Consider the following 11,288-nt stretch of genomic DNA (forward strand, 5'->3'; position numbering starts at 1 on the left):
GCCGCCCCGCCCCCCCGCCGCCGCTCCGGGAGGAACTGACGCAAGAGGAGCCCGCACTCTGCGCCAGGCGCAGCGCAGACGCGTCACTTCCGCCCCAGTGAGGCCACACCCACCCCGCCTCCAGAGGCCGCCGACGCCGGCCGCTGAGAGGACGCCGGGAGTCATGTGACGCCAGCGCCACTCCGCGAGAGCCCGCGCGTCTCGCGAGATCTGAGTCGCCTTGTCTCTTCCTCCTGCGGGAGCCCGGCTTTCCTCCCCTCCCCCCGCGCCGCCGCTGGAGTTTTCCCTCTTGAGACCGAACCTTCTCGTCGCCGTGGACTTCGCCCCCGTCGCCGCCGCTGCTGCCGCCGCCGCCGCTGGGCCCGCTTCCCCGACCCCTGCCCGCCGCCCCGTCCCCAGCCCCGCCCAAGGTAACGAGCCTCGGACGGACGGACGGACGGACGGAGGGTGTAGGCCTCGCCGGGCCTCGGCCTGGAGTAGAGACGGAGGCCGCGGGGTCCCGGCGCGGGCAGCGTGTGGGGCCGGCCGCGCTCGCACCCCGAGTGGGCCGCCCGGGCCGGCGGGGAGGCTTCCGGGCCCAGGCGGCGAGCGTGGCCGGCCCGGGGAAGCCGGCGGGCGGGCGGGCGGCCGGGGGACAGGCCCGGGAGGATGGTGGATGCGGGGCGCCGCCGTTTCCATGGAAGCGGAGCTCCGAGCTTCCCGCTGCGAGCGGCGGGCGCAGCTGTGGCGGGGCGGGGGCCGGGGAGGGGGAGCGGCCCGGACGCGGTCCTGCAGCCCGTGTGCCCCGCACGCAGTGCAGCCCCGAGCTGCGCCCCCGAGACGGCCGGCCGCGGCGGGGACGGGGCTCCGCAGGCCGCGCTCGCCCGACGCCAGGGCCGCAGAAGCGCCTTGCGCAGCGCTGTCTGGCTTTGGAAGGGCTCGCCCGTCCTCGCTTGCCTGGTCTCACTCTGCCCACCGGGGAGAAGCTTGTCGGAAGCCCGGCGGTGCTGGCGTCCGCCTTTACTCCCAGCACTCGGGACGCAGAGACAGGCGCGGGGAGCTCTGTGAGTGCGACACCAGCCTGGCCCACAGAGCGACTGCCCGGACAGCCTCCAAAGCCACACAGACAGACCCTGCCTTTCTTCAAGCAGATCGCTTTCTCTGACATGCTGTAGTCCATAGGATTTATTGCTTTGAAGTTTGGGGGTTAGCTATATCTGAAGAAAGTACAAGTGATGAGGAATAAAACGAGCTGGGAGCAGAAGTGATAACTTAGGCCGGTTGGAGGACCATTTTTGTAGTTCGGCGTTTGACTCAGCTCGTATGGTTTTTTTCATTTTTTTCCTCAGATGTCAGAGGACCTGGCAAAACAGTTGGCTAGCTACAAAGCTCAGCTCCAGCAAGTAGAAGCTGCCTTGTCTGGGAACGGAGAAAATGAAGACCTCTTGAAATTGAAGAAGGATTTGCAAGTAAGGATAAGTGGACAGTTGGAGTTGATGTTGCTTGAAAGAATATTTGTTTTTCTCAAATGAAGTGTTGTTCAGAATTCATAGGCACTTAAAGCACCCGTGAAGAAGGGGCTCCCTGCTTGCATACATACATACATACATACATACATACATACATACATACATACATACGCACGCACGCACGCACGCACGCACGCTGTGTACGCACCGGTGAAGAAGGGGCTCCCTGCTTGCTTGCATACATACATACATACATACATACATACTCCCTGCTTGCATGCATACATACATACATACATACATACATACGCACGCACGCACGCACGCACGCACGCACGCACGCACGCACGCACGCACGCTGTGTACGCACCGGTGAAGAAGGGGCTCCCTGCTTGTATTCACACACGCGGGCACCCAGGCTTCTGTGGTTGCTTTCTCCATTAGGTGTACATTGGAATGAATGAAACACTCATGGTTTTGTAACTCTTGTGTGTGCTTTTAGGAGCTCATGAGAAGAAACGTTGCAACTGAGTATGCGTTTATTTTTAAAGATTTGACAAGGAAACTTAGTTCAAAAGGTAACAGTGTTAAAGGAGGAAAGGATACCCGGATTAAGGTCCATTTCACTGAACCAAAAACTGTGACCATGGTTCTCCGCACTAATGGGGTACACCTTTTGTAAAAACACTCATGATGTGCTTACACGGGGATGTGTAAAGAGATCCCATTCTGCCCATGTTGTAAGTGTTTGGACTTAGGACTTGGCTTTGTAGTTGTGCCTGTCTAAGTTGAATTGGTGTAAAAGGAGACATAACTTTCACGGGAGATAGGAATTATGAAACTTGTAAGTACATGCACGGGGGGCTTCAGGACAAACTCAATACCTGTCGATTCTTAGAGCAGCAGCCTAAGAAAAATAGCACATGTAATTTGTAAATATTGTGTACAAAAGTTTTGATCTTAAGAACATCCTTAAAATTCAGGGTGTTTTGATGATTTCTGCTTATTCTATGTCCCATCCAAATAGTCCTTCCCTTTATACTATTGATGGCTATTAATATTAGATTTTGCCTGATGTGTACATCTTTAGGAAGCTTATGCAGGAAGCAGAAGTAGGCATTGCTCTGAGTTCTAGGCCATCCAAGGCTACATGGTGAGACACTATCTCAAAATAAAAACCCCACAAAATTTCAAATGTAACATACTAGAGAGAGCTTAATAGATTGGGGGATTCTGAAAGATCTATTTTAATTTAAAATGAGTTGGACATTCTTAAACTCAGATTCTAGACTTACAATAGTGTAAATGTGGGATAATATTACTTTGAACAGTGCTCTCCTTCAGTTTAAAGCCACGCTTAGGGAGTGATGTGCCATTCAGTTACCTGTGCACTGAGGATTGGTTGAAGGTGGAGTGACAGAAGCAGGTTGACCTGCCCATCCACCCCTGCTGACCTAAAGCAGTCCTTTCTGGCCTTTGAAGAACAGGAGTGTGCACTTGCTGGGCAGTGGGAGGTCTGTGTAGAGCTGATAGAGGAGAGTTGGGAGTCAAGTTTTGAACAGCATTATTACCAGGTCTGTTTTAGTTTGTTTGTTTGTTTTAACCTTTCTAGGATAAGTTATCTTTAAAGTCAGCTGTTTTGATACAGAATCTATGATGGAAAGTATGGTAGGGAAAAAACGGTTAGGGTAGATATTTACCCGAAAGGCTTACCTAGGGCTCAGTTAATAATGGTCCAGAGGCTGAGGCTCTAACTTATTAGAATACACAATACTCTGGTTAATTTCCCAGCACTGGGGGCGATCCACAAAATACAAAAAGCAAGTCAAGCAGAGGCAGGGAGTTTTCTACGTGCTTGAGGCCAGCCTGCTCTACATAGAGTTCAGGCCAGCCATGGTGACATAGTCTCTGTCTCAGCAAAAAAAAAAAAAAAGCAAAGCAATAATGACTTTGAAGTCATTTGTCTGCAAAAGTGTCCTCTTGTATAGCTGGTTAGAACAGCACTGTCTTGGTAGAACTTGCCTCTGTGATGGTGACCAAGGTCTGTGTCTGCTGTTAAGTGCCACAGTCGCTGGCCATGTGTAGCTACTGGACATTAAAATAACTATAGTTGAGTAAATACTGGATGGTGCAGATTTAGAAGCTTAGGTGCTAATAATGCTGCAAAAGTGACACCACTGAACTCTTTAATTTGAGTGGTCTTCATCAGTATTGTTCCCCTCCCCACTCCATTATGAGAAATTTGATTTTGGTTACGAGGTATGGTTTGAACTGAAAACTTAAGATTAGGTAAAAAAAATTATGAAGAGTATTTGGGTATGTGCTTCCAACCTGGTGGTTTGCACTGACACTAGGGAATAGCTTGCTCCTTTTAGGGACATATATGTCTTGTTATTTAAATCTTGTCTGATTAGGTTGGTTATTAAGCTTGTGGCTTCTGCATTTTCTTTTTGGCCATCATAATGGCCTCTAATTCTTTGGGTTTTTTTCCAGTAAGGTTTCCATGTTTCTGTCTTTTATGTAGAATAAAAAATTCAGGCAACAAAGTAATCTTCTGAAGTCCTAACTGCCTTTTCCTTCCTTCCTTTCTTTCTTTCTTTCCTTAGAAGAAAAAGTAGGTATATAGTAAAATCAGTCTAGCTAGCTCTTTCGTTCCCCAGGCAGTCTATAGTAATCACAAAAATAGACAATTTATTAAGCTGTATTGCTGAATAAACTGGTTCAAAGGAGGCAGGGGTCAAGTCACTTGTCTCATATATTACAGTGGCTCTCTGCATCCCCGAAACGCCTTCCTTCAGTAAGCAGAGTGCTTGAGTGCACCCCCTTTGACCTGCTGATAGTAGATCACAACACCTGATGCCTCCTGGGATTGCCGTTACTGTAACTGCTGCCCATCTGTCAATGAAGGAGCAGTTTCAGAACTCACACTTGGGGGAGGAAAAGTAATTAATGGTATGTACCTTCAAGAACCCCCTCATACATAAAATAGTTTTTCTGATATTTTGGTCCATACCCACATGTGAAGACAGAAATTGAGAGGTTCTTCATAAATTACTGGGAGACATTTAAAATGACAAGAGTTACAGGGCATTAGAAGTAAATGCTCTGCATTTTGTTTATAAGAAGAGCCATCTTGGCACAGGGTTTTGAGAATTAACACACAGCTTTTCAGGACTTTTGTTTGAATTTATTTTCTTTTGGAAGTGGTGGGGAGATGTTCTGTCAGTCTGAGACTACTGACAGACAGAATACAAGTTTGTGCTTTAAGTACATGAACCCTGGAAGGAGATGCAAGTACTGACTGATGAAGACTTGATGGGCTCTGAGCCAGGCCTACTGGGTTATATTCCTGGCTGACTCTGGAGGTCTCTGAGAACAAACTTGGATGATTTATTCTTTTTTGTATGACTATATTATTGGAAACTCTCCCACTTTATTTACATGGAATTGTTTTATTAAAAAAATACTTGAGGGCATGTGCCTGGTTTGCACAATACCCTAGGGTTCAGTCTCTAGTGTTGCAGAACTAATGAATATAAAGCCATGCATCACCTCCCGTGACTTAGAAAAGTAAAAAAAAAAAAAAAGATGTCTACTTGGCAAACCTTAGAGATGGCTTTGTATTGAGTTCTCAACTCAAATCTGAGTCTTACTAGAATTTTTTTTTAATTCACAAGACTGACCTTTCTCTTTTTTTTTTTTTTGTAAAAATACTAGGTTGGTTTTTTTTTGTTGTTGTTGTTTTTTTTTTTTTGAAGTAGCCAGGAATATTTAGAATCTTTCGGAGAGGTAACTTTTCTTGGCTACTAAACCAAAACACCTACTGTTAAACCTTATAGGATGCCTGAAGAAACTAAGTTTAATTTTGCTGTATTTGTCCCCAAACATAAAATATGTCTTAAATGCAACAGTGTGGGAAACCAGTAAGCAGGTTTTTGAAAATCATATATAAACTCTGTATGTCTACATTAGGGTAAGAATGTAGCAGATAAGTAGTTAAGTACACTTCTGTGTATATTTTTGGCAAGTTTTTAGCCTTAACACACTCAAAACTAATACACAGAAGCCTGAATTAGAAAAGTATCTGCCACATGGAGAGGCACTGCCTGCCTGTGTGAGTTATTTACATATTTTCCTTAAAATGAAGCAGTGCTACCTACTGTGCTTGATAAGTAGGTGTATGCTGTTTAAATCTGACTTGATTAGTACTTAAATTACTGGGTTTTTTTATTTATGCTTTACAATATTATAGTAGAAATTGGTATAAGTAGAAACATTGTTTGTGTGCTAATGAGACTGTTTCCAGTGTTTTGGGGACTTCATAGAGGAGGTATGGTGGCTATATAGTTTATGCCCTATAAAACTGTAGTTGCATGAAAGACACATGGCAGTTGTAAAAGTGACCTTGAATCAAATTTGTTCTCTATTTCTCTGTGGAGAAATCTTTTCAGTCACAAAAAGCATTTGGAAGTCAGACATGGTTGAAACTTGTCTACTTTTACTTCTGAAAGTTTTTATAGTTAAGTTGAAGATGCCTGTATAGGCTTAAATCACAGTTTCACTACTGACTAGTCCATAGTGCTATTCCTCCGTCTTTATATGGGCATAAAAGCAGTGTTGTTAGTAGCACTATGAACTGCACATGTAGCATGCATACCTGCTTTGTGGCATGAGCGCTAATACTGTGAAACAAGAAAGCCGTTGTCGGTGTCCAATTACAAGTGTTACAGCTCTTGTTTTCTTTTTAGGAAGTTATAGAATTGACCAAAGACCTTCTGTCAACTCAGCCTTCGGAAACCCTTGCAAGTTCAGACAGTTTTGCTTCTACTCAGCCTAGCCACTCCTGGAAAGTAGGGGACAAATGTATGGCCATCTGGAGTGAAGACGGACAGTAAGTGTAGAAAACCCAACCCTCTAACTATCCCTGAATTAATAAGATACAATGGTAAGATGCTTTCATTCAGTTTGGACTGCCCTGTTTGAATAATCCATGTAGGTGAGGTGATTTGTAAAAACTAGTGTAATTCTTGGGTTGTTGCCATTAAAACAGCTTATTTTTAGGGTTAGTTTAATTTCTGGGGAGAAGAGTAGTTTGGATCCTAAAGGGAGGAAAGATGAATTGCTGTTTTCTAAAATGTTCCCAGGTGTTTTCTCAAATTAAAAAAGTGAATGGCTGGTAATCTCACTGCACTCCAGTGCATCCATTGAAATTAGTCATTTAAATATTAGCTTTTCTCAAAGAGATGAAATTTACAGTGAGTAAATGTGTAAGAGATTTTTCTGACAAAAATATTAATTAGGGCTTGGTACCAGGTGCCTCACTTTAGAGCTCTGGTATTATTTTGCCAAAGGGTCATTTGATTGTAGACCTTTATCTAGAGACATGATGAGTGTGAGTGGCTGCAGTGTAGACTAGTAGGCTGAGTGCTGGATCTTTACTCACCTGCTTACAGCCATGGTATCTTTACAGGTGTTACGAAGCGGAGATTGAGGAGATAGATGAAGACAATGGCACGGCTGCAATCACCTTTGCTGGTTATGGCAATGCTGAAGTGACTCCATTGTTGAACCTCAAACCCGTAGAAGAAGGAAGGAAGGCAAAAGAGGACAGTGGCAACAAACCCATGTCCAAGTAAGTGACTCGTTTTCTCCAAAACAGGCAGGCTCCCGGTAAGGCCCAGGCTTAGTACTTAGGTTATAAGCAGGCACTATATCTGGCAAAGGTGACTGACTGTAATTGGCATGTTAGGGGTTCCCGTTTGAGTACTTGAAATAATCTGCAAAGATGGCATGTTAGGGGTTCCCGTTTGAGTACTTGAAATAATCTCCATGCAGGCTATATTGGATGGCAGTTGTAACACTGTTTAACCTTGTTTTGAAGATTTGCAACATCCCATCAGTGTGTGTGCCTAGGTAAAGTGGAGACTGTACTAAGGTGTTCATTAAAGAGGATGCTACACTAGAGCATCTGCTGTATTTTGTAAGTTAGGTCCTAAGGCTAGACCACAGTGGAGACCGTCCCGAGCCTGTTGAGTCTGTATTCAGGAAAGAGTACACCATCAGGGGATGTAGCTTAGGTGTAGAGCCTTTGCCTAACCATTATAATTGTACCTAGTACCAGAGAAGGGCTTGGGAGGGGGCGCATAAACAGTCAAGTGTAAAAAGTGTGAAGGAACTATATAGCAGTAGTTTCAGGGAACAGAAAACAAAAGGACTATAGTTATTTTCCTAAGGAAAATAACATCTAAACTAATAACTGAAACCGGGGTCGGCAGAGTAAACAGTGACAGCGCTGTGACGCTGGATAGATGCCTATTTTTGCCTGACCCCTCTCTCTAGTTGATGTTCAACAAACTAACATCTGCCTCAGCTATGAAATGGCGTGTGACGGTTCTTGTAAGTCTCCTCTAAAAACCCTGGGGGGTTTTTAGAAGTAGAAGTGCCTGGAGGGCACTTCTACTTCTGATTTTTTTTTTTTTTTTAATGTAAAGAAGCAACAAAATTTTGTGGTTAAAACTGGGACCAGACAGTAATTAGTTAGATAACAGAAGACAGGGCTAACACTTGAAAGCTGCTCTTGGTCACCACAGAGAATGCTAGTTGTGCCACTTTTCCAGTTTGGGTTGCTGTCTCCCTTCAATATTGATGAAAGTTGTTTATCTGCAGTAAGTCACTTCATACAGTTTCCCGAGTATTGAGGACATCATACTAACTGTATTTTTAGGGATTGGTACAGATTTAGCCAGCCATTGATGTTGTTTTTTGTTTGTTTGTTAAGACTGGGTTTCATGTAGCCTATGCTGGCCTTGAGCTCTGTGTAGCAGAGGCACAACGTAAACTCGTGGTCTCCCTGCCTCCATCTCCTCTAAGCAGTAGGGTTGCAGGTGTGTGCTGTCACATGTACTGAATAGTAATAGTCCTGAAGCACAACTGGCAAAGGCTGTATAAAAATAAAAAGTCTTTGTTGAAAAATTTGCTTTCCGTTGTGGTAGAGTTAAATGTAGTGCGCAGCTGTTTTGTTGTCATTTGTGGGCATGCTCAGCAAGGGCTCTGCCAATGGCCTGTGTCTACCTTTTATTTAAGAAAAAAATGTCTGGATAGTCCTCAGTGAGTGGCGTTTGTTTACCATTTATTTATTGTGTGGGTTCATGTGTGCACTACAACATGAGTGGAGGCCAGAGGACAACTTCAAGGAGTTGATTTTCCTTCTGCCCTGTGGCTCAGGGTCACACTCAGGTCAGCTCATGAAGCTTAGCTGGGTGGCAGATGCCTTGACCTGCTGAGCCATCTCTCTTTAGTCCCATCTTCTTTAAGACAGGGAGGGGTCTGGTGTACCCCACGCTGACTTGCAGCTCACCAGTCTCCACCTAGGGTTACAGGCATGCCACCACACTCAGATTTCGGCATTGATTTTTAATGACACATTTTGCTTTCATTAATAAATTAGCATGTAAGTTTTGCTTTTGAACTGTTAAACAGGAAGTCATATTTTAAATGTTAATTATTCACATTTATGTCTGGGTTTTCCACACAGAAAAGAAATGATTGCCCAGCAGCGTGAATATAAAAAGAAGAAAGCTCTGAAGAAAGCACAAAGAATAAAAGAGCTAGAGCAGGAAAGGGAGGACCAGAAGGTGAAGTGGCAGCAATTCAACAACAGGGCGTACTCCAAGAACAAGAAGGGCCAGGTCAGTGTGTGCATGTGCCCTCCATCACCGTGGTCTGCCAATGCAGCTGTCATTAAAATCATTTCACAATGAAGACAGGGGGCACAGATTTCCCAAAGGACACATTTTAACCAATTTTTGATTTATAATTATTATCAGTAGTCATGAGCCACTTTCTGCAGTTAAAAACAAATTTATATACCAGGAATTATCAGACTGTTTGATGCCCTCAGTACTCTCAAAAATACATGGAGCTCTGCTTTTTTTTTTTTTATATATAAAGATCTTATTTATTATGTATACAACATTCTGCTTCCATGTATATCTGCACACCAAAAGAGGGCATCAGATCTCATAAAGGATGGTTGTGAGCCACCATGTGGTTGCTGGGAATTGAACTCAGGACTTCTGGAAGAGCAGTCAGTGCTCTTAACCTCTGAGCCATCTCTCCAGCCCCCGGAGCTCTGCTTTTTTAACATACTTTTATTTTGAGATTCTGTTTAAGAAGCTTTGCTGGGTAGAAAATAACTGTAATTCTGATATTCAAAATAAGAGTGTTCATCCATAGTTTGGCTTTTCATTGCTGTTAAGAGAACAGCTGCTCCACTGTGTGGTTTCTGAAGAATAGTGGGACAGAGGGCAGTGAACTTCATGGTTCTTACCATGAACTTCGTACCAAAATAGATACTCATACTTTAAATAGGAATTTGACAATGGAACATAACATTTTGAGACAGATAAGCTTTATATTAGTATGTAGTAATATTTTCTTTAAAAGCCATGCGTTTTGTAAATACTGGAACCTGAATATATTTTAACATTAAAGGCTGAGATTTGTTCTCACTGATTAGAAATGGTTCTGCTTTTGTTCCCAGGTAAAGAGGAGTATTTTTGCTTCGCCGGAAAGTGTGACGGGCAAAGTTGGAGTAGGAACCTGTGGGATTGCTGACAAGCCTATGACCCAGTATCAAGACACATCTAAATACAATGTCAGGCACCTGATGCCGCAGTAATCTCAAGACACATCTAAATACAGTGTCAGGCACCTGGTGCCGCAGTAATCAGAGAGACTGTTGGAGTTCATCTCTGCAGGGCTTTACATTTACCTTTTTATCCTTATATTTTTCTAAAGGTAAATTATTTGCTAGATGAGTAAGGAAGATAAATTGTTGTCATTGTTTGGCTTTGGTAGAATGAAACTTGAAGACATTTGATAACTGCTATCATTTAACTTTTCATTACTACTTATGACAGATCCCTCGAGTTTGTTGAACAAGGCAACTTTTCTAGGTAGATGCTGCTTAAGTCAGCACTTAGATGATTACTGGACTTCTGGCCCCCACTTAACTAATGTTGAGTAGACATTTTATAAGTCCTAATTTGGAGTTTTCAGGTGCTTTGCACTTGACGTATCCCAACAGTTCATTGGAACATCACCGCAAAATGCCAGCCTGCTAAAGACATCTTCAGTTTGATAACCTGGCCATTGTGCAGACAAGCCCGAGTATGGGTTAATTTATAAACAGCAAAGTTTGGTTTGAGGTTTCTCCTTGAATTACTTGTTTCTCGGGCCTGTTAGGTCACCTCTACAATTGACTCACTTTGTATTTTTTTTGTCATTGAGTTTGAATTTTATATTAAAAAACAAGCAAACCATGTTTAGGATGTGCTCCCCTTCTCTGGTGTTTATTTGGTGTTTTGTATTGTTTTTTTCCCTTTGTTGATTTTTCACTTGTGGCAGTGGTACCATTTTTGGGATGTGTGATGTTTATATGGGAAAACAAAAAGCTGATGTATAGCCCTGTATACAGTGTAGATACTATTTTTGTAAAAAACAAAAAACCAAAACAAAACAAACCCAAGGCTAAATTAATGAACAAGAGTACTAAATGTTTCACAATTAAATTTTTTCTGTATTTCTTGTGCATTAATCTGCCCATAATTTCCCTGTATATTATGTTCATGTAGCTGAGTTTGTAATTTTTATTAACTAGATCAAGTTGCCAGCATTTGTTGGCCTAAGTGAGCACCACAGTTATTCCAAGTTGAGTTTAAGCCAAAAACATGGATAGAAAAAGGGTCTTCCTGTTATTGGAAGAAGACACTTTTTGGGTGTGTGCTAATTTCAGTTTTGTATGTTTAACTTTAATAAATAAAGTGTTTTTAAACTCTC

The 11,288-nt window shown here is 43.3% G+C and overlaps 1 protein-coding gene across 2 annotated transcripts; it reads left to right on the top strand.

Moving 5' to 3' along the window:
* The first annotated feature begins 214 nt into the window (after positions 1–214).
* On the top strand, positions 215–11,288 carry Smndc1 (survival motor neuron domain containing 1). Of its 2 annotated transcripts, none has more exons than XM_027407025.2 (6): positions 215–410; positions 1,329–1,448; positions 6,197–6,339; positions 6,919–7,080; positions 8,983–9,136; positions 9,991–11,288. In XM_027407025.2, exons 2-6 carry the CDS (start codon positions 1,329–1,331, stop codon positions 10,126–10,128), a joined length of 717 nt encoding a protein of 238 aa, XP_027262826.1. In that variant the 5' UTR covers positions 215–410; the 3' UTR covers positions 10,129–11,288. The 2 variants fall into 2 exon arrangements, with proteins under 2 accessions (XP_027262826.1, XP_027262827.1); XM_027407026.2 differs by lacking the exon at positions 215–410 and adding an exon at positions 4,213–4,400.

The sequence above is a fragment of the Cricetulus griseus genome, chromosome 3, assembly GCF_003668045.3.
Source record: "Cricetulus griseus strain 17A/GY chromosome 3, alternate assembly CriGri-PICRH-1.0, whole genome shotgun sequence".
In the NCBI taxonomy this organism is placed as follows: Eukaryota; Metazoa; Chordata; class Mammalia; order Rodentia; family Cricetidae; genus Cricetulus; species Cricetulus griseus.